The sequence below is a fragment of the Chiroxiphia lanceolata genome, chromosome 1 (assembly GCF_009829145.1).
Source record: "Chiroxiphia lanceolata isolate bChiLan1 chromosome 1, bChiLan1.pri, whole genome shotgun sequence".
Classification (NCBI taxonomy): Eukaryota; Metazoa; Chordata; class Aves; order Passeriformes; family Pipridae; genus Chiroxiphia; species Chiroxiphia lanceolata.
In genome coordinates, this window is record NC_045637.1 from 96,761,869 (window position 1) to 96,783,820 (window position 21,952).

The following is a 21,952-nucleotide window of genomic DNA, read 5'->3' on the forward strand; positions in this document are numbered from 1 at the left end:
ACGAAGATGAGTTTGGGTTTTATAATCTAGAGCTTCCTATAGTATTTCACCACTACATAATTATTTTGGCCAGTTTTAGCCTCTGCTTGGTTTTATCTTGGAGGAAATACCTGCATCTACTTATTTTTAATGTGAAGATTTTAGTCAGATTTATGTTCTATTTGCTGTCATATACCAATTAAAAGTTAATGTTTCAATTATAAGAGTATGTGCTCTACTCACTGGTTGTCTTATTTGCTCTTGCATGGAGTAGAATTGCTGAATAGGAGAGTGAATAACCAATATAGCCTTTTCCAAGCTTGAAAGATTATATTAACATACTATTGCTGAAAACAAATGATGTATGATGAGTAAAACCTTATCTGCCCTTCCCCTGAGATATGAAAACATCAAGGTTGTTTGTTATGTTGATTTAGTTGACTAGGGAGGATCTAAAAGAAACCAAACAGTTTGACCTGTAGAGAACTTTCTCAAAAGACCAGTACTATTTTCTGTGTTATTCAAGTAGCTTTGAAAGACCCGACTCTGTTAAGGTGGGCTTTTATCTGTGCAGATGGATCTTTGAGCGGTATCCTCAGTGTAGCAGCTTATTGATAAACCTTCACCAAACATTGCCTTTGTTATGCTACCTCATCTCTAATCCCTGGCAGACAGGGTTTCTGCATTTGGGCTTTTTTATTCAGCTTCCCTTTTCTTACAGTTTTAGCTAGACAACACTGCAACTGAGTGCATCATTGAGGTTTTACCATGTAATCAGTGCACTCCTGTCCAATTTAATGTATTAAAACAATTAGTGGAAGAGAATTTTATTGGGAAGAACAGCAACTTGTATGACAGCTTATGTAGTTTGTCGAAGTATCTGTGTGTATGGCAATAAATCTTTGTAGCTAATTCTCTCAATTCATTATACCTAGGTACTGCAAGGGTCTCACTACAGGGGATGATTCTTCGAGTTTGCAGCAATTCTTAAGCATAGTCGGGTGAGTTAAGGTTGAACCTCTGTCCTTAACTCGGAATTTTCTTGCTTTTATGGGTTTTAAGTTATTCCAATTACACATTAATATTAAGTACATATAAGATCAACTTTCAGACGTGATGACTGATTTTTTATTTTTTTTTAATTTATACCCTCTGTTTTTGAACTCCCAACTTAACGTACTCCTGGGAGCTAGACAGCTAAAAAGACTTGAACGTGTTTTCTGTGAAAATCTCAAAGCTCCTTGAAAGAAAATTAAAGTTGGTCCTTAGAGTCTGTGGTCATTTTGAACTCTGATTCTGACAATAAGATGGCCACCATTTAAAATAAAAGAAAATAAAACTTTAAAAATTGTTCCCAAGTAAGTATTGACTGCCTTGTATTATTCATAAGAATGAAGTTGATGCTAACTTCAGTACAAATTTAGTAAAATGAAAAATACAGATTAGCATGTAAAATGCCAGTTTCTTTCTAAGCGATTACGTGACTTTGATCTGGTCATGAGGGTGAACTTCATTATTGGAGACTACTTCAGAAGCATATGCATGTGTGTTTGTACACCCAAATCACCACTTCCCTAAATAAGGGCATTTTACCTTGCTTTAAGATCAGCTAGCACAGCTTCTGTTTCAGTTTCGGTTTGTCTTTTTTTTTTTTTTTTTTTAAAGAGTGCAGTCAGAAAAGTTACTGCAACTGGGCCTAAATATTTCTAGGAATCCCAGGATATGTTTATTATGTGTAGATGTACTGAAGTAGTTGTTAGAGGTACAACTTAAAACCTACAAATGCAAGAGCTCCGGCTGGAACTGTCCCTTAACTTGCCCACTGTGCTTAAGTATTGCAGCACATTGCCGACTCTTGAGACTTCTCTGCAGTCCCTAGGATTAATGAGCTAAGGAGAGCATTTAGCTTTAAAGAACCAGCTATAGAGAAATAAATGTAAGTTGTGAAAATCATGTGTATCTATCCCCTGCCATATCTCTTTCAGCCTTATTAATTTGGCGGTCAAATTAAGTTACCTTCGTTTCAGTTTTATTGCCATCTTGAAAGAAAGCGAGATGGGATTTTTAAAAGTAATCCAACTGAATTAGCTACAAATACTTGATCTGCTGTACTTTCTCCCATATAATCTCTTACCTTAAAATTGTCTGTTAAACTGCTGTTGTGCAGACTAAAAGAGATGAATTATATAGAACGTCAATAAGGAACAAACATCTTGAACATTAACTTTTTAATTTCTTCTTCCAAAAGGATTTTTGGACCCTGAAAAGAAGCTTTTTTCCCATCGGATATTGTCAAGGGATGAATGTATCGATCCATTTTCTAAAACTGGGAATCTTAGGTATGTATGCAGGTCTTAAGCATTATACAAAACAGGACAACAAGGAGAGAAAATATGCTGAATAAAATAAAAAGTACTCCCTCTGTACTTGTCATGTTTATAGTCCTTTATCTGCCTCTTAAATATCAACACCATCTCAGTAAAACTGAGATATTAGACATTGCAGTATTTCATCTACTTAATGGGTTCTGTGGTGGCAGAACAGTGGAAGTGTGAAGCAATGGCACATTTCCACTTTGTCTTGTGATCTTTATAATGATTTGTATGTTGTGGGTTTTCTTAATTAAACCAAAACTCTCAGTTTGAGATTAATTTATAATTGGATATGTAGTATTCTGGCTTTCAAATGTGCCATAAGCAGGTTTTCTTCTCTACTGTTTCTTGAAATTAGGTCATCTAGAGCCTTGAATTCATATTGTAATCTAAATTCACGTTCACACGTTTTTCAGAGTATAAAAACAGATATGTTTCATCTAGCTTTATGAAATACTAAAAACTATTGTCTCTCTGCATATGTCTGTAGCAAATGAGAAGCTGTTTTCTTCTCTTGCTCTGGTTTTTTAATATGCACTTTAGGTACTCTTCTTCCTCCACCTACATGAGAGGCGATATTAGTGTTTTTGCTTCCTTTATCTTGGATTGGATGAGCCTACTCTTTAAAAACTCTTCTTGTGTCTTTTTTCCTATATATATATAGGTATGTATGGGCCATGTGATAGTTGGCTTCAGGCTGTTTGTCAACAAAAACAGTGAAAACTAGACTGAAATGTTGTAATGTTTTGTTCTTGCAGAGGTTCGTTGGTTTCTGCTTCTAGCCTTTGGGATAGAGATTTTAAAATAGGTGTTTCTTTTTTTATTAATTTTAATCCGTTTGAATATTGTATTTTGAATTCTGTAATTTTAATATTGCTGAGATTTTTGTAAGTTAATGGATAATCATGTTCTGCAAACATGCTCATAATAAACCAGAACATCAGCAGAAACTACTTTCATTGCTGTATAAATTTCTAAAACTGGATCAATTTTATCAACTCTTCTGTCTCTTAGAGATCTCTTTCCATGTGGGGATTCCATGGTTTGCATCATTGATGATAGAGAGGATGTTTGGAAGTTTGCGCCCAATTTGATAACTGTGAAGAAGTATGTATACTTTCAGGGGATAGGAGATATTAATGCACCTCCTGGATCCAGAGAAATGCAAATGAAGAGGAAAGGTAATTGGATTGGTTTTAAACCACCTTTACAACTTTGTCCACTTTTAAAACATGGTTGATACAAGTCATTGTGGTGGTCTTTAGTGGTATTGCAGTTATGCTCAGATGGGAAATCCTAGACTACTGTAGTTGACAGCTCAAATGTGAGTAGTTCAGTAAAACTAGGCTGGTTTTGTTGAGAGCTTTCCTTTTGGCAGGCAACCACAGCAGAAGTGGAGTACTAGTAATAGTGTTATGGCTGAGAGCTGCTTTGGCAATACACCAAACTGTTCAACAACATGTAGAGGGGTCAGTTTCTTCCCACATGCCCATGTAAAACATTTCAGTTATTTGCTTTCTGTAGGTTTCTCCTTTTTGGTCCCCTTCCTTGCCCTTGGGACTTGGAAGTAATAGTTATTAAACTATGGCCTCAACATACTGCTGAAAATGAATGTTTTGTTCTCTGTTTACCTCCCTTATTATGCTAATAAAATTAATGTGGGATTTTTAGCATCTGTTTAACATGTTGTTCCGGCATTTGACACAAGAACCTTTTGTTCAGTAGGCTCAACAGCGTAATACACGTAATGAATTTAGAAGGTGTGTATCACTAGGTTATTAATAATTTGGGGGCAAAATGTATTTCAAACACAGTGTCTTAGGAAAGAATTGCAGGGAATTTTTTTTTAGCCAAGGTTTTTGGGGTTTTTTTATTTACTACATGTGACATTGTTCTTTTTCCCTTGTTGAACTAGAGGTGTCCAATATGGAAAGAGGAATAATGTACTCAGCCTGAATCAGATCACTGTGATGTAGGACCTCTACACTTGACCCTCATTGTTACTTGCAGGACAGGAACATGCACACAGAAGGGAGACAAAGTAGGGTGACTGCACACAGTGTTCCTGGTGCATGTTTGTTTGCAAATTTTTGGATATCTGCAATTTCTTTGTCTCCAGAAGAGACAGCTGCAGACACATCCTAGAACTACTTTTCTGTCTGCGATTCTTACCCATTTACTTGCATTCAGTCAGTCTCAAATGAAGTTTGAATGGCATCTTTGTTTTGCTAAAACATGTATATCTTTTCAAGTATTAAAATGCAATTATTTTGCTATGAAAAGTAGGTCATATTTGAAAGACATGGAAGTTTATAAAGGAACTTCTTGTACTGTAGTTCTGGATTAGGACCTTATGAAGCAAATTCTGCCCCACCCCCTTTTTTTTCCTCTCCATTGCAGTATTTTTGTTTCCTTGAGTTGTAATCATAAAACTTATGCTACAAGGTAAATCATTTAATGTTTGCATAGTTAACAAATAATTACTTATGACCTGCATGTTTTGAAGAAAAAAAAACTGGTTACATAACTTCTTTATAAAAGTAAAGTTTGTTAGATTTTCCAGTTCTTTCTAGTACTCACTGACACCTAGAGTACGTTAACAACTTTCAAAAGCCTAGTGATGAATGCCAGACATAATGAAGTCTAACTCCATATGTCAACTTTGTGTTTAAGGTAAAAGAAAATTAAATTTTGATTAATCTTAAAAAAAAACCCACATGAAGAATGAGAATATATATATGTTTTCTTTCTTACCTGTGTTTTAGTAAACTACTCTACAAAACCAGAGGCACTGGATCCAACAGTGACATCAGCAAAGGATGCTGAAGAAATAAAGAATGTTATATGTGTAGAAGAACAAAGCAATGGTCTCAAGAAAGCTGCGAAGGACACTTGCACTGCAAATGGAAGTACTTCTGTAAGCAGTGAAACATCTGATGGGGATATGAACTCTCATGATAAAGTTGATGCCCAGGACTCCTTAAATGATAGCACCGATCACAGAATGGACAGTGAGGTCACTAACGATTTGACAAATACAAAAGAATCTCAGATTTTTTCTGAACAAGTTGATAGAACAGTTACAGAGAAGCAGCAAACCCAAGAGAAGACAACAAATGTCTTGGACTTCGAACTGTCTAGCGACAGTGAAAGTGACGGTGGTTTGGATACCAGAAAGTCATCCACTTCTGTATCAGACAGTGAGAATGAGGAAAAGAGAAGCTGGAAGAAATCCAAACAACCTCTGCAGGATGACAGTTTGGAGAAAGAGAGTTGCACTGATGTGAGTGAGAAAAAGGATGGTCTAGTGAACCATTCTGGGGACACACAATCTCTGTCTGGTGAAAATACCGAGGACAAAACTGATCTTGAAGCACAAGAAGAAAGTGAACAGGAAAGCCTTAGTGATTTAGGTAATGGGTGTGCAGACAAAAAAGAAGCTGAAACAGAATCCCAGAATAGTGAACAGTCTGGAATTACAATGGGTGAGTCCTTAGACCAGAGTATGGAGGAGGAAGAGGAGGAGGATGATACAGATGATGATGACCATTTAATATATCTTGAAGAGATCCTTGTGCGAGTTCACACTGATTATTACACAAAGTATGACAAATACCTGAAAAAAGAGATTGAGGAAATTCCAGACATCAGAAAAATAGTACCAGAACTAAAAAGTAAAGTGTTGTCAGACGTAACCATAATATTTAGTGGACTTTACCCAACAAACTTCCCCATTGAGAAAACACGGGAACACTATCATGCCACAGCACTTGGAGCTAAAATTGTGAAGAATCTAGTACTGAGTGCTGATGATCCTGATAAAGCAACACATCTCATTGCAGCAAGGACAGGTAGGTATTTGAGACTTGAGTTTTCCAGCAGCTTTTTGGCTGATACAGTTCATGCATGCCTTGAACTGTTTTTTCTGTATAACCTACAGGCTTTAATGTAACAGAGATTTGAATTGAAATTAAGGAAAGATTCTTCCTAAATTGATTCAGAAGCCTTTTGAAAAGGATTTTTCTTTTTGTCGTCTTTTTAATCGTGTGGTTTTTAATTGTTAAAAGGAGGATGCACTAAATAACCTCTGATGTAATGTGTTATGTCTCACTTTTTGGCTAAGAATTGGTAATACTGAGTCTTTGACTATTAAAATTGTTGATTATAAACTTTCAACATTTATGTCAAAGAAAAGTTTATAGTGGTCTTGCTATAAAGTTCTAGCAGTGCTCTCTTTCACAGTTTCTCAGATCTAACTTCTCATGGTTTAGTTTCACTTGGTATGGAATTCAAACAAATTACCTTGAGACTGATGGTACCTTGTCACTGCTCTGTGCTTAACCTGTACATTTTTGTCAAGGGAGATGTAAGAGAGCATAGTGTAACTTCTGGGATGCCTTTGACAAAGCTGCCTGTTTTTACATGGCTATAATTGGTAGGAATGCACCTTTGGTAGCTGCCACAGAGGAGCTAACAGGCCAGCACTAGGTTCTAGTACACTTTTTTTGTTAGCCTTTTGAAGTTACGTGGAATCTAAATATCTGATTATCAAACCCATGAAATCCAAAAGTAAACCTGCATGCTTTAAATCATCTAAAACTTACGGGTAGTTTTAGGACATGTTTAGGTGTCATAAGCAAAGAAATACACATCAGCCCCCTATTGGGTTATTTTTTCTTGACTGCTGTTCATGTTCATGTAAGGTTTTAGTACACCAGAAGCAGCTTTGTTTCATTGGCTTGTATTTTTAAAGAAGGATATATTTTCACTGGCTATACTGTTAGTGTGTATACTTTCCTTGAAGTGTCTATGACCTTAAGTGTAGATAGAGTGTACGTAGGGAGGTATTTAAAGAGTAAAAACATACAGTAAAAACAGAGATAGAGATTTTAGTAGTAAAAACAACCTAAAACTTAGAAGATGGAATTAGCTGTCTATATAACTGCTGGTTTTCCAGTTTCAAATCTTAGAATGCTTCAATTCAAAGTTTCTTTGTCTACCTTGCACTTGGTGGCTTTTGAATGTAGTTGTATATCAGATGCAACTACTGTGTGAGGGGTTAAAATTGATAGGATAAATGTAAATGAAACCCTCCCAAACATATACATTTCTCTAGAGAAAAGAGTTGAATAACATATTATGGTACACAGCATGTGATAATGAGAAACAGTTGACTTTTTCCTTGTTTGATTTTGGAATGTACAGTGTGAGGAGGGTTGTGTATTTATGTAGATAAATATATACATCATTGTGTTCCATTTTTATGAGTAAATTCTTTACCACTTGCTCATTCTTAGTGAATCATTCACCACAGTACTTCTGAATATAAAAAACTATTTAAGCTTTGCTTTGATTAAATTACATATTGCGCTAAATCTAGAAGAGGTAACTTGGCAGTTTCTGCCTAATGAGCAATACTATTGCCATCTTCCATCATCACTTAGTAATTATATCTGTAACACTGGCAGTGAAATAGGGGGATTTAAAGTGAAAAAACTGTATTCTTCAATAACCCGTCTTTGTAGGATTCTTGCGGATTGACTGTGGTTCTGGTTTTGTGATGGGGTTTTGACTTTTTTCAAATTGAGACTATATTATTCTCACCTCTTGTTAGGTGGGAGTATTTATGCTGCATCATCCTAATTTCATGAAGGAAACTACTTAATCAGAGATTTGAAGGGTGTAAGTTTGTCCTGTCACAGCTGGATTTGTGATAATTCATCTGTCAATGTGATTTTCATAGTGATTCTTGTGTGGTTAGAGAGCAAATTCTCTTGCTCCCATTAAGCCATACAAATATCGCATCTCTGGCTCCCATGGCAAACATCTGAGGCACTGCTTGTTGTCTACAAAAGCATGTCCCTTCCTGAGTTTTATTCAGAAGTCAATGATATGAGACCAGACAGTGTTCTTATGCTGCTTTTAACCTTTTTTTTTAATGTGTTTGTGAAAAGGTGATCCAAACATACCTATTAGTTCACTGTTTCTGGGAGACCTTGCTAACAATGGCAGACTTGGGACTTCGACAAGCAGTAGAGCTTGCGTGCTTACTTTGCATTAGCTGAGATGTAATTAATGGCATATGCTTAACCTGCAGCAGTGTTGGGGGGTAAGCTTTTGCATTTCGAAGGCAGAGTTTGTCAGAGGACATAAAAGGGAAGAAGTCAGTGTGCCCCTGAGGTCTTGAAGTGATGGGTTTTCTTCCTGCAAAGTGACCTCATCATAGCTTGCTGCATTGAAATGAATAGCTACTGAAAACCATTTTAGGTTGTATTTACAGCATCCTTCCCAACATATTAGAGTAAATAATTTAAATTTCTTTTGTCCTTTGTGTATACTTGTCTCTTTCTCTGGAGATAGGCAGCTTATTTCTCTGTGGACAGAGGTACTCTGAACTCTGAAATTAAATAAATCCCTGTTCTTGGAGAAAATTAGGATTTTCTTCATTATATAGGACAGGAGATACTATACCTGATTTACTGTAAAACACAAGGAATTCTGTATCATTTAATCACCTTTCATAAATCTGAGTGACTGAGAAAAGGCTACCCTGTAATCCTTTCCACTTGCTTAAATCTTACTTCAGTTTTTGAAACATCTGGTCTTTGCTTTAAGCATCAGTAAACTGCACTGTATGATGAGTTGTTATAGCTGTGTACACACTTGGCTAAGCAGTTACCACACTATTTCTTAAACCTTGTTATTTTCCTTCCTGAACAGGTGAAAGACACTGTAGTTGATTTTTGTATTGAGTTTTTGCTGGTGGAGCAGATAAAGCTGTTCAGATCAGTCAAAAATTATTGCAGTGTGGTAGGGATGAAAATATGTCAACTTTGGGCCCTGAATTTTTCTTTTCTTTTTCAAAATCTGTTTGATTCTATGTCGCTTCCCATAGCTGTGATGTGTTAACAGGGTTTTTTTCTTAAAAATATTTTCAGGGCCTGTGTCTTTAAAAAAAAATCCAGTTAAGCACTGCTCTAAATTCAGTCAGTGACCGGGTAACCCTGTTGCTTTTGTTGGTTAAGCACAGTGCAGTGTTAAAGCTGGACTTTAGCTGTAACCTTGGAACAGCACGTATACCACCATTTTGTGATCCCTTAATTTTTGTTAGACAAAACACTGTGGTCAGTCTACCTTGTCTTAGGTTAGTGTCATTGCAGAAGAGCTTCAGGATTTGATTGTAAATAGAGAGCTATGTATAAAAGTTATCTGAAGAGAAATATAAACTTTTAGTGATCAGATTTTCCAAGCAACGTCTGGCAACCTGGTTACAAACTGCCATGAGGATATGTTGATTTTGGAGTGTTGGAATCAGGAGAGTGTTTTCTGAGTGTCTCTGGTGGTCGCTCCCCATCGTGTACTTTGGTTTGTCCTGGCACAGCCCTGCACGCGTGGAGTTCCTCATGGGTGAGATTGAATTGGAGGTTGCGGTCAACTGAGCACTCCCTGGCATTTGGCCCACAGGACTGGGCAGAGCTAATCCAAAGGAAAACTCCTGAGCATGGCTCCTCCAGCACCCTTTTGCCCTGAAAGATCTCCCTGTTGGGCTGTACCGTTGGGTAATGTGAACATAAGCCAAATAGTGGTCTGACATTTCTTAGTCTTTGTAAATATACAGGTTAGTTCTTGTTTATCTATGTTGCTTAAGTGCCAAGTGTGTTCCATACTTTGGATAAGACGAAATAAACTGCTCTAGTGAAAATTGTGTCCTGGAAGCAGCTGTAGAAGTTTTTATTGTTGTGTTATTGATTTTTGTTGCTTTTTTAGTAATGAATTGACAGCATTAGCGGGGGGATGTTTTCAACCTTTGTTTGCAAGATCAAAAGTACAATCGATGGGTACCTTCCCCAGGTTTGAAAATGATGTTTTTCCCAATACTATGTGGTTCAGACTATATCTGTCAAGGGAGTAGATGTGATGAATTTGGACCCTAGCTTCTTCGCGTGCATAGTCTTGTGTGCCTTTATAACTTTTTGGAATGACTTTTCAATTTGAAGTAGGGAAAGGTGATTAGACAACAATGCAAAAAAAGTGGTCCAGGTAAACAGTTTTTCTCTAAGTAATTTTCAGCCCAGCTGGATAATTCAGATGTTTTTAATTGCATCAGAAGGACTGTATCTTTCTGTTGTTTTGTCTTAATAAGTATGCTTCCAAAAGGAGAAGATACACTGGGGAAAGGGGGAGGAGAAGGCAAGCATATTAAGTATTGCACTGCTATTTCTCCTAGCCGATTACATTTGGTGTTTCACCAAATTTAGCTCTAAGAACATTATACATGTGAAATCTTAATTTGTGAAGATGCCAGCCAGGAATAGAAAGCACTCCCTGAGAAGACAGTGATGTGTTGCCTCGTTCAATTTTCAGTATGGTGGGGTGTGCAATAGGCAGCGGTGCATTAGAAATGGGGAGGAAGCAGAAAGCCTTGATGTTGCGGAGGTGAGAAACACTTACTTGACTTCTGACCCTCGGGAGGTGGGTTTGGTTACACACAAGTCTTCATGTCACCAGCTTCCATAGTATCATAGAATAGTTTGGGTTGGAAGGGATGTTAAAGATCATATAGTTCCAACACCCCTGCCATGGGCAGAGACAGCTTCCAGGTTGCTCAGAACCCCACCTAACCAGGCCTTGAACACTTCCAGAGATGGGGCATTCAGAGCTTCTCTGGGCAACCCATTCCAGTGCCTCACTACCCTGTGAATAAAGAATTTCTTCCTAATATCTAATCTAAATCTCTCCTCTGTTAATTTAAAACCATTCTCCTTGTTCTAGCACTATCCACTATCTCTCTCTGTAAAAAGTCACTCTACCTTTTTTATAAGCCCCCTTTAGGTACTGGGAGGCTGCAGTGAGGTCTTCCTCTTCTCCAGGCTGAAAAAGACAAACTCTTTCAACCTGTCCTTGTAGGAGAGGTGCTCCAGACTTCTGGTCATCTTTATGGCTTCCTCTGGACTCGCTCCAGCAGGTCCGTGTCTTTCTTGCGCAACTTTAGTTTATGTTAATGACCTATACGTTTCAGAGCTGCTGTTTCAGCACAGTAACAAGTTCATCTGTAATAGTACCATTTTAGCTTTTGTGCTGTAGTTTTCTGTTAGGATCCTGTTGACTAGAAGAAGAATTTACTTGACTCATCAGAATACATCCGGTATGAAATAATCGGATATGTGTGATCGCAGAATATGGAGGTGGAGAGGAAGGGGCAGCAAAATGAAGCACCTGACATCATCAGTGCAGAAACATCATCTTTAAAAACAGTTAGAGGAAGCCATCTTCTCATGTAAATTCATAGATTTAACATGAGGTGAATGCAATTCTGTGGTTTTGTCCAGGTTTCCCTTGATGAAGTCCAAAAGAAGCAGCACAGTCTATCTATCCAGCTGTATCACCAGCTCAGGTTAACTGTTGTGTGTGCTTAGTAGTGAAATCACTACTTTGTATGTTGCATTCAGTCAACTCCAGAGCTGTTATGTGCAGGACAATATTACTAGTTGTGTTCAATTAATTGATTCAGTATCTAATACTAGGCACAAGTACCTAAACTTCCACTGGACTTCTTGCTCTTGTTGCTTTTTCCCCTGAAACTTGTATGATTATGAACCTAATTTTGTCATCCACTTTATAACATGTCTTCTTGCCTCTTTGTTTTTCTTTTCTTGTCATTACTTTTCTCCTTTACTCTCAAAAGAAAACAATTTCCAAGCCAGGTCTTTACTTTTTTCAATTCTTTTTCTCCCAGATCTCTTAACGTGATTCTCTTTCAGAACGTCTGCTTTCTTCCCTCTGAAACACACCCTGTGTATAAAATTAAATGCAGCTTTAAACTTAACTCTTCCTAACTGCAGGTATTTCTAAAATTCCTATTGAGGTTATATAAATGTTAATAATACCTCTGGTCAAGGCTCCCTCTGGCACTGTAAACTGACTCACTTCCAGGAACTGTTGCATGAAAGTGCTCTGAGTTGCTGATTACTTTTGTAACTGATAACTAATTGGAAAACAGATTTCTTAAATCAGAGGATGAATGATAAGGGTGCACTGATCTCCTTTACTAGAGTTCTACTTTTTAGCCAGTTAAAACCTCTTGGTCTGCAAAGGTGTTGGAGTTCTAAAATTGTTTTCAGTGAATCTTTGTTGGATGGTGGTTTTATTTTTATTTCATGGCAAAATTTAAAATATAGCAAGTCTTAATCATTTGTGGTTTGGAAAGGGCCTTATCTTGAAATACTTATTTTTGTATTAGCATGTATCTTGTATTCTTAAACTTTTTTTTATTTTTGCAAAGAAACTATTGTGGAGTAAAGCTTTTTATGTACAGCTCTTATATCCTGAACTATGGAATTGCTTGCATTTGCTGCTGATAATAGAAGAAATGTATTTTGGCACAAAACATTTTTTTGTTGTTAATCTCAATCCAAGAAAAAACTTACTTGTATCTAGAGGAAAATGTAACCCTACTCCTATTGGGTTTGGGGAAAGAAAAGTAGAGAATCATAAAATCGACTGGACTGGAAAAGACCTCTGAGATCAACAAGTCCAACCCTTGATCCAACACCACCATGGTTGCTAGACCATGACACTAAGTGCCACATCCAGTCTCATCTTAAAAACCTCCAGGGACGGTGAATCCACCACTTCCCCAGGCAGCCCATTCCAATGCCTGATTACTCTCTCTGTAAAAAATTTTGTCTTAATATTCGACCTAAACCTCCCCTGGCACAGTTTAAGACCGTGCCCTCTTGTCCTCCTGCTGGTTGCCCGGGAGAAGAGACTGACATCCCCCTGGCTACAACCTCTTTTCATGGAGTTGTAGTGAGTGATGAGGTCTCCCCCTTCCCCAGGCTAAACAACCCCAGCTCCCTCAGCCTCACCTCATAGGACTTGTGCTCAAGTCCCTTCACCAGCTTTGTTGCTCTTCTCTGGACCTGCTCCAGCACCTCAGTAATGTAAGCTTTCAGCAGTTTGGTGAAGGACAATTATCTCCTGCCCTTTTTGTTTATTTACTGCTTTAAATTTACAGAAGTCTTAAAACTGAACTGTCTAACTAACTAGTTTGGTCAGTCCTCAGGTGCATTTCAGTTCATCTGATTGTAGTTCAGGTTGTACAAAGTGCATTGAGTATTTGCAATTAGCTATTTCCTCTCATCTTCAAATTACATGGAGGAGTATGAGTACTTGAAGATTTTCATCTTAATTGAAACAAGTAAAATCATGTTGTTAAATGACAATCATGCAGATGAAACTCTGGGGAACTATGATAAAAACATCACTTGCTTCCTTGCCAGAATTGTTCTGAAGTTTGGTGGGGTTTTTTTTCTGGAGGCTTCAGTGCTGAAGTCACATGTGTGAAAACAGACAAGAGCTCATAGTATTATTATTATATTTTACTTTTGTTTCAGTTATTAAACTGTTGTTATATCAAACCACTGGTATTACTAGTTTTTTCCTGATTCTCCTCCCAATCCCACTCGGTGGTAGGAGTCAGTGAGTTGCTGTGTTGTACTTTCTGGCTGGGATTAAACCATGACACTGTTTTTGATGCTTCTTGGCAAACATTTATAGCAACTTTACTGAGGTTTTTTGTTCTGGCATCCCCAGAGAGTAGAATTTGAGATGACCTGTTACTCGCATGCTGCGTTATTGATGGTTTTATGTGGGCTTCATGCTAGCCTTCTGTGTTTAACTGCACATTCTTTGTTCCTCTTTTGGCAAAAAAGAATGAAATTGTCTGCTTTTGCCCCTACTTCTGGCAAATGGAGGTTGAGGGGATGGCTGCTTTTTAAAAGGTAGCATACTGTATGAACAGGGGACTGTGTGTAAAAAAAAAAAAAAAAAAAGTAGTTAGTTAATATGGTAAATGAAGCTTTAACAGCATTGAAAAATTACTTATGCTTAAACTATGATAAATGTAAATGAAGAAGATTAAATACAAAAGTGCACTTGTATTGTTTTTTGAGCTAACGTGCAGAGGCAGAGGTTTTCTGTATAAATTTTAGTGGACTATTTCCATAGTGCCAGTTCTTTACGAAGCTGCCTTCATCCAGCTTGAGGCTCCAGTTGTCATGTCTTATTTAGATTCTCACTTTTAGTGAGATTAGTTGGGATTGGTTTTTTGGATTCAGGAGGAATGCTTGCTTTTTTTTTTTTTCCCTGTAAGATTGATCACAAAATTTTCTTAGTTTTGACTATACACTGGTTTATCTTCTGTGTTTCTGGGAACACTGTAATGTTATGTTTGGCTTTGTAATAGGCACAGAAAAAGTACGGCAAGCTCAGGACTGCAAGGACCTCCATGTTGTAAACCCTGATTGGCTGTGGAGCTGCCTGGAGCGCTGGGACAAGGTTGAGGAACAGCTCTTTCCCTTGAAGGATGACTACATCAAAACACACAGGTAAGTGGTAACTTGAGGGATATGAAAATAGGTTATTCATACAGTGATGCTGAGTTATTAATGCAGCTGTGAAATTGGTTTCTGACAAATTCAGAATAGTGTGCAATATTTACAGATTTTATGGAAAAACTCCCCGTTTTTGTCCATTTCTGTTCTGCTTAAACTGAGGACTCTCAAGGGATGAGGAGGCAGTTCCACAAGTAGCGCAATGGGGAGAAACTTCTAGTAACAGTAATTTCTTTAGCAGTTACTGTTACTAGCTCTTCTCAGGGGGAGAAGTTGACCTTGTCAGTTCATCCACAGGGAATGTCACCACGGCGCAGGATCATTCATGCTACCAAAAAATGTGCACACTTCCACAACGTGAGAAATTGGTCAAGTATGGCATTTTTTTCTGACACTTGGTAGTGAGGAGAAAGGGAGAAACAGAAAAATACCACAGAAAATTCTAATAAGAATTGGAAGACATGAAGATAGAAGCAAAAACTGAAAGAAAGGAAGTAGTGAGAGGTGGTTTTGGGATAAGGAAAAGTGTTGAAAAAGAAAAGGTAAAAAATAATCAGTGCACTAGTATGACAGTAAATAGAAGTGGCAGCCAAAAACTTTATTAACACAGAGGAAGTCAGAGGGCTATCAATAGCAGTCCCCTTCAGGAAAGTGACATGACTGAAATAACTTATGACAAAATATCCTATAGCCAGCTTCTGCTTCTTGACTTACCTGTTTGGATAGATCCACATTAGCAGAAGCTTAATGGAGAACCCTCCCTTAAGTGTTTAGGCAGGAAGGGGCATAGCATATTGGGTTTTCTGTATTAAACTGATGTTGGTGTGACTAAGTAGGCTAGTGATTTACTTTCTGCTCAGAAGATAAAGACATCCTTTGTGGGCAGAATGTGTGTGTGCAAGACTTCAAATGCTTCAAAGATGCCAAAAGAAGAAACATCTGGAAGTAAAGCCTTTTATCAAATGGCAGACTAGGTAGAGACATGAAATCCCTATAAGTGAGGAAAGAGATGCAGCCTACTTATGGCTTGACTAGAATACTTAGTTTTTTAAAAGTGCTGTCAGATGTTTTCTAATCAAACTTTGGAATACTTGTATGGGATGCCTAATTTGTCTCAGAGGTCTGACACAGCAGAGTTGTCAGATGTGGACAGTGAATTAGGAACATCATTTTTTGATGTCTAGATGAATGTTAATCTGCCTACCTATCTTAATTTACTCTTCCATTTTATTGAAACATGATATTTTTTCCTACTTTTGCATTTCAAATACAATACAGCACAACTTCATACATCCCCTACCCCCAAGCTTCAGTCAGTAACACATGTATCTTAATGCAAATACTTCCATTTTAACCCAGTATGTGCAACCACTTTGGAAACGATTACGGGTCCAAGGCACTTATAAACTAGGGGAGGGGATGAACTCTGAGAAAATATTTGCATATAAAATGAAGTTAAGAACAGCAAAAAAAAAGCAAACTTGGGATTGGTTGACCTTAAATGTTGATGCTACATGACTACTTCAGAAATGTCCATAAAAGCATGTGGTAAAAACTCTATTTTTGTGTCACTTCTAATATTTGTTACAATGTAATTTAATTGGATCTTTTTTTAATATAGCGTTGTTTTAATGGGACATAACATGCTGTTTTATTTGATTTTTTTAATTATTCAATTTGCTTTCTTTTTTGTGGCATTTTGTGATAATTGGATAGTATGTCATAATGGTGATTCCTACAGACTGATCTCTGTTTCTGCTGACATTTCTAAAATTGTTTTAAAATGCATCATAGTCAACTTAGTATTTTAGAAACTTAGTTTGAGTGACTTGCAAATTAATACTGTATGTTTATTTTCTATCAGGGTCAATTTGGAGAGCAAATACAAAGATCTGGTACAATAGCCCTCTTTTCTTTTTAGTGCATGTATGCAGATTATCATGCTACTCAAGTTGTGCAGTTGTAACTACCTGGAAACCATATCAAACTTCATATTTTTAGAACTTTTAAGGCACATTTAATAATATTTTAATAATGTAAATATGACATTATCTGTGTATTTGCATTTTTCTTCTTTATATTCAGTGAGACTTTAATGGGGGTGGAGAAATGTTTCTTCAGAGATCTTCCAAGCCATTTCCTTTCTTTCTCCTGTAGAAAAAAGGAATGCAAATTTTTTATGTTCTGGTTACATAGCTCATTTAAATTTCTAATGCCGTTTTTTCTGAACTCCATCTAACAGAGAGAATAGCCCTGCCACGTTTCCTGATACACCCAGCACATTTCAGACAGCTCTATTTCACCCAACACCCATCCATCCGAAGTCTCAGCCTGGTCCTGAAGTTCGACTGTATGATCCTAACACTGGAAAGCTAATCAGGAAAGGCACACAGACATCTGGGCAGTCAATGTACATCCAGTCTCCAGCTCCTCCCATCACCTTACCAGTCCATGGTGAACACTCGTCCTTCAGGTACCTAAAGCATAGCTAAGAGTCACTTCATCTATATTTTTAGATTCTGTAGTAAATTTAACCCTTGTTATCTTTGATCAAATTGTCATCTTTGCTTTACTTTGTTTGCTTTCTAAAAAACCAAGAAAAACAGTGAAAGTGAATAGTCAGCTGAAGTGAAATCAGGATGTTACAATTCCAGGTGCTTTTTGTACCTCACCAAAGTGCAACTAGAAACCTCAAATCAAATAAATTCAGTGTGTAGTTTGTGTGCTCTAAAGAATGCTAGAGTAACTAATCTCTGAAGCAGGACTGCTTAATGTTTCTTAATGGGTCTTATAAACAGAAAACAATCCAGTATTCTAAAACATATCTGATAGCATTTGACTCTTTTTTATAAAATTTTCCTCTTCATCTATTTTCTTTCAAATGGGGCATTCAATTTGTGTTTTTGAGGAATATCAGAAGTGATGGAAGAGCGATGTAGCTATCTGAGTATTGTTAAATAAGACCATATGGCTGATTGCTAGTTAATAATCCTTAGATCACTAAATCAAGACACTAAAGCAGCAGGAGGAAGAGGCACCCTGCCTTTTGAAGTACAAAGGCATCTGGACTTTGTCAAAATTTGTGTTAAGCTGCAAAAACACCACTTGTCTCTTAAGGATGTGTAAAATACCTAAAATTCATGCCAAATTATCTACATAAAAGATTCAACTTTCTGGAATACTAACAAGTTTAGTAAGTCTCGTTGACTCCAGTGGTAAAAAAGTATCCAACTGAAGCCAAAGCTTTTCTTTGTAAAATGCGATCGGCATTCCTTTTTACGATGTGATCAGAGTACAGCAGTGGTTACAAAGCAATTCAGTTCTCCAAAAATATAAATCACAACTATAAATGCACAATTTTCTACCTTTCTTCTCCTTTCCCTGCCACTTTCAGTGTTGTCTCTTGTAAAGGTTTAGTATAATAATGTAGCTTATGTTTCCACTCTATCTTCCTGTTGTTAAGTTGTTTTAACTTGGGTTTTTTCGGTTGGTATCTGTTTATAGGCTTTTTTTTTATTTCAGCTTCCCTGTTGCTGTCAACACAGGGTTTTTGAGTCTCTCATTTGTGAAGATGTCTCGTTTTCAGTTCCTTTTTAACTGTGTCTTTTAAAATCTGTATTTTAATTTACTATGACATTGTTAAATGAACATTAAAAACTTTAAATAATCGAGACATAGCATGTATCCAGAGAGGAGCTGAAAAGCTTTCGGGGTTTTTTGTCAGTTATTGTGGGAAGGAATTTGTCTAGAAATAGAGCTGGGAAAGTCATACATATTCTTATGTTCTTATGACATATAGTTGTCATAACACTTGTAAGATTCTTCAGTATAATGGGTTATGTTGATATTAATGCATCATTCAGTGTTTTTCCTACCTTTGCCAACAACTTCAAGAGTTTGTCCTCACCGAAGCCTATTTTTTGTTGATGCTGAGTTGCCTCTTAACTTGAGCATCTTATTGAAAAGGAGAGTAGTGTACTTCAGGTGCCCTCTTAGTTGAGTTTTATAGAGCTCCATAGAGGTTTTGGGGCTGGAGTGAGGCTGTGTCGCCTTGCTACTCCCATCTTTTCACTTCAGCATTTTTTTTTACTGTAAATGGTCAGGGTTGAGATGTATTAGTCTTAAGAAGATAATCCAATTGCTCTGTGCTGCAACTTCACCCCACAACTAAGCAGCTGTAAGAAAAGACATGAGCATAAGATATATGCTGAAAAAAGTATTTTCATGACCATTTCCTGTTGATTTGGTCCTCATGGTGAAGTTAGTGACCTGTGAATACAGATGTCTTAATTGAGGCATGTATATATTCCTCAGAGCAGTTCCACTGTCCTCAGTTAAGGTGCTGAGGAGAGTCTTGGTAAAGTCTAGGAGCAAAGCAGGGCAGTGATCAAATACTGCTTTAGGTACTTTCAGTGGATAGGAAGTACAGTGCAGGCAGAGCACGAAGGCTGTGAAGTAACAAAAAGTAACAAGTAGGAACAACTTTGCTGTGTTACCACTGAGGAAGAGCTGAGGCAGTACTGTATGGTTTATCTTAATGCATACATCAATGATAGGTTTCAAAAAAGCTTCACATCCACTTTAGAACATGATGTGATACTGGTCTTAAGAGAAAACTACCTTAGTGCAGCAATTTCTTGGTATAGGGCAATGTATTTTGTGTCCTGACAGACTTTACATGCTCATATGTTTACTTCCTATAGAAAGATGAGAGTATTTGTAACTAAGCCATTGAATTTAGGCAGAGTTAAAGTTGTTAACACTCAAAACCGCTCCTCTTGTGGGTGGGTGTAGTCAAAGCCTCTGATAATCTTTGATAGTTTCTCAAATCTTCATCTGATTCTGAATTTCAGATAGTGGGAAACAGAATTGCACTGCTGTAAGAGGAAACCCTCAAGGACATGGTAGTTGCATGTGGCAAAACAATGGTACTTGGTCTCTTATTCTAAGGATAGACCTCCTTGGGCTTAGGACATAACTTCCTGCTTGCAAGACTGGTTACTGAAAAGGGCTTCTAGTTATCTAAGTACCATTTCATAAGAACTTTTTCAGTTCTCTCTTTATTTTGTGTTCAACATTTTCAGTTTCTGTGGTTCAACTTGAAGCATAATTTAAAATGGGATATAATCAGTTTAAATATCTACATGCAATGACCAGTGAAACTGTTACCAGTGAATTACAGGTGGTTCAGTTAATGTAGCCAGCATTTCGAGTGACAGGCACAGGTCTTACCATTGTGCTCGGTTCTGTGAGACATGAGAACCTGCTTTTTGTCATGGCTGTTGCAGCCTGAGCAGAAGGGTGACAAAGAGTTTGCAGCTGTACTAGAAGGGAAGGGAATGCAGCACCAGCAGCTCTTCTCTGAGAACAGGAAGGATTCCTCTTTAAAAATAACTTTCATGTCAGAGCTTTAACATGCCTTGTGTATCTCAACAAATTTGCATTTTCATACAGAAACAGTTTTCTACAAGCATTGCAGTAAACACTTAAGTTGTAACAGGTCATGAGATGTGTAATGTAGTGTTGTTCAAAATAATACAAATACTAATGGCATCTTGGACTAGAATAAAGAAAAATAATGGTGCAAGTTAAATTTTAGTAAATGCTAATAATACACTAACAGATGAGGCAAGGCTTAAAATATGGATGTAATTTACATGTAAGAAGTTATAAATGGCACCCTTGTTTTAAATAATGCTAAGATGCACCAAATGGTTGGTTTGAAGAGGTGTGTCAAGCAGGTGTTGGTGGCTGAAGCCATACTTGAGGACCTCTATGAACTAATTTTGCTTATAAATTTTTTAATAAATTTTTCTGAATTTACATGCTCATTTTTACTGTTTTTCTTTACTTAATGTTACAAGTCATGTTCTGACAGCAAAAATATAAAGTGCCAAATTGAATACATGGCTTGAATTTAAATATTTTTAACATTTCCATAGTGATAATGCTATTTTAGCTTTCTCTCAATGTTATATCAACAAAAGTGCTTTTTACTTCCACAAGTGTTGAACCCACCTGGTATATGTATTTCCTTGTGCATGTAAGACTGGCAAGCACCAACCAACCTCTGCAGGGTTGAATATGGTATTATTTTTTTAAAAAGTACTCATGAATCTCATTTGATTAGAAGTAAATGTAAATTCCTGCATTTGTATGTCTTTAATTTTTATTCAACTTAATGGGCAGTGGAAAATGTAAAGCCTGGAAAATGTCTTCGAGGAAATAAAAATGTCTTACAAACCTTAAAGAAGTCTTTGTTTCATATTGCTTTTGGAATGCTTTCATGAGAAGGCTCAGTGTTTCTTACCTAGTAGCATTTGGAAAACACTGGATAAAACATCTGACAGAAGTCTTTAGAGCCTATTAATGCAGTTATTTTACAGTTAATATTTGTGTGTAATAATGTAGTCGAGTATGATCTCACATTTTATTCTACAAGAGGAGGAGTTCTTGTCATCAATATGATTATGTGTTCTTAAAAAATATGCTAGATTTATTTCTAGTCTAAGAAAGTCTGCTTGGCTGCCCTGCTACATATAACTTCTCTGTAATTCTTGGCATGGTCAAACTTCTTATGTTTTTAATAGAGTTGTGTAAGGTGCCTATAGCTTTTGTTTTGTCATTCTCTGTTTCACTAAGAATGTAAATGGCATCACCACCTCTCTTGGCTAGGGTACCTATTAAAAAGGTATGGAAATCGTACTTTAAAATGTCCTTTTGGAACATATAGTGGAATGCTGTATTGTTTTCCTCTTTTACCTATGAAAATTACTGTCTGAGGGCAATTTAATAGCAAAAGAATGGTCTTTTAAAATAGAAAACATGTAGGGGGGAACAGAAATCTTAGCTGTGGTGAAAAACTCTTAACAAAAACCAGTTTGATTAGTTCATTTCCACAGCATCCAAACTGTTCCACTGTTCAGAATCAAGAGACTGGGAAGGGGCACATGGCTGCTGTGCTGCTGAATATTGCTGTGCTGATGGAGGTGCACGTCTGGGTAGCACAGCAGTGGCTTGGCTCTTTTCCCTCACCACCCCCAACTGAAATTTCCTGCACCTATCCATGGGATCTGAGAGAAGAGAGATGTATATTTGGGAAATATGAGCCCTGAAAACGAGCAAAATTGGCAGCTTTGGGTGACTTTCAGATATCATACATTCTGGAACTGAAGTACTAATGCAGAAAAATGTTGATATTTAGAT

The 21,952-nt window shown here is 37.1% G+C and overlaps 1 protein-coding gene across 2 annotated transcripts in view; it reads left to right on the forward strand.

Moving 5' to 3' along the window:
• The window catches only part of CTDP1 (CTD phosphatase subunit 1), a 100,426-nt gene that overhangs the window by 23,133 nt on the left and 55,341 nt on the right, over positions 1-21,952 (forward strand). For both annotated transcript variants that reach the window (XM_032694951.1, XM_032694942.1), the window contains exons 6-10: positions 2,228-2,318; positions 3,366-3,532; positions 5,117-6,202; positions 14,599-14,740; positions 16,989-17,219. In XM_032694951.1, coding sequence (XP_032550842.1) covers positions 2,228-2,318; positions 3,366-3,532; positions 5,117-6,202; positions 14,599-14,740; positions 16,989-17,219 — 1,717 coding nt within the window. The remainder of the gene's footprint in view (positions 1-2,227; positions 2,319-3,365; positions 3,533-5,116; positions 6,203-14,598; positions 14,741-16,988; positions 17,220-21,952) is intronic.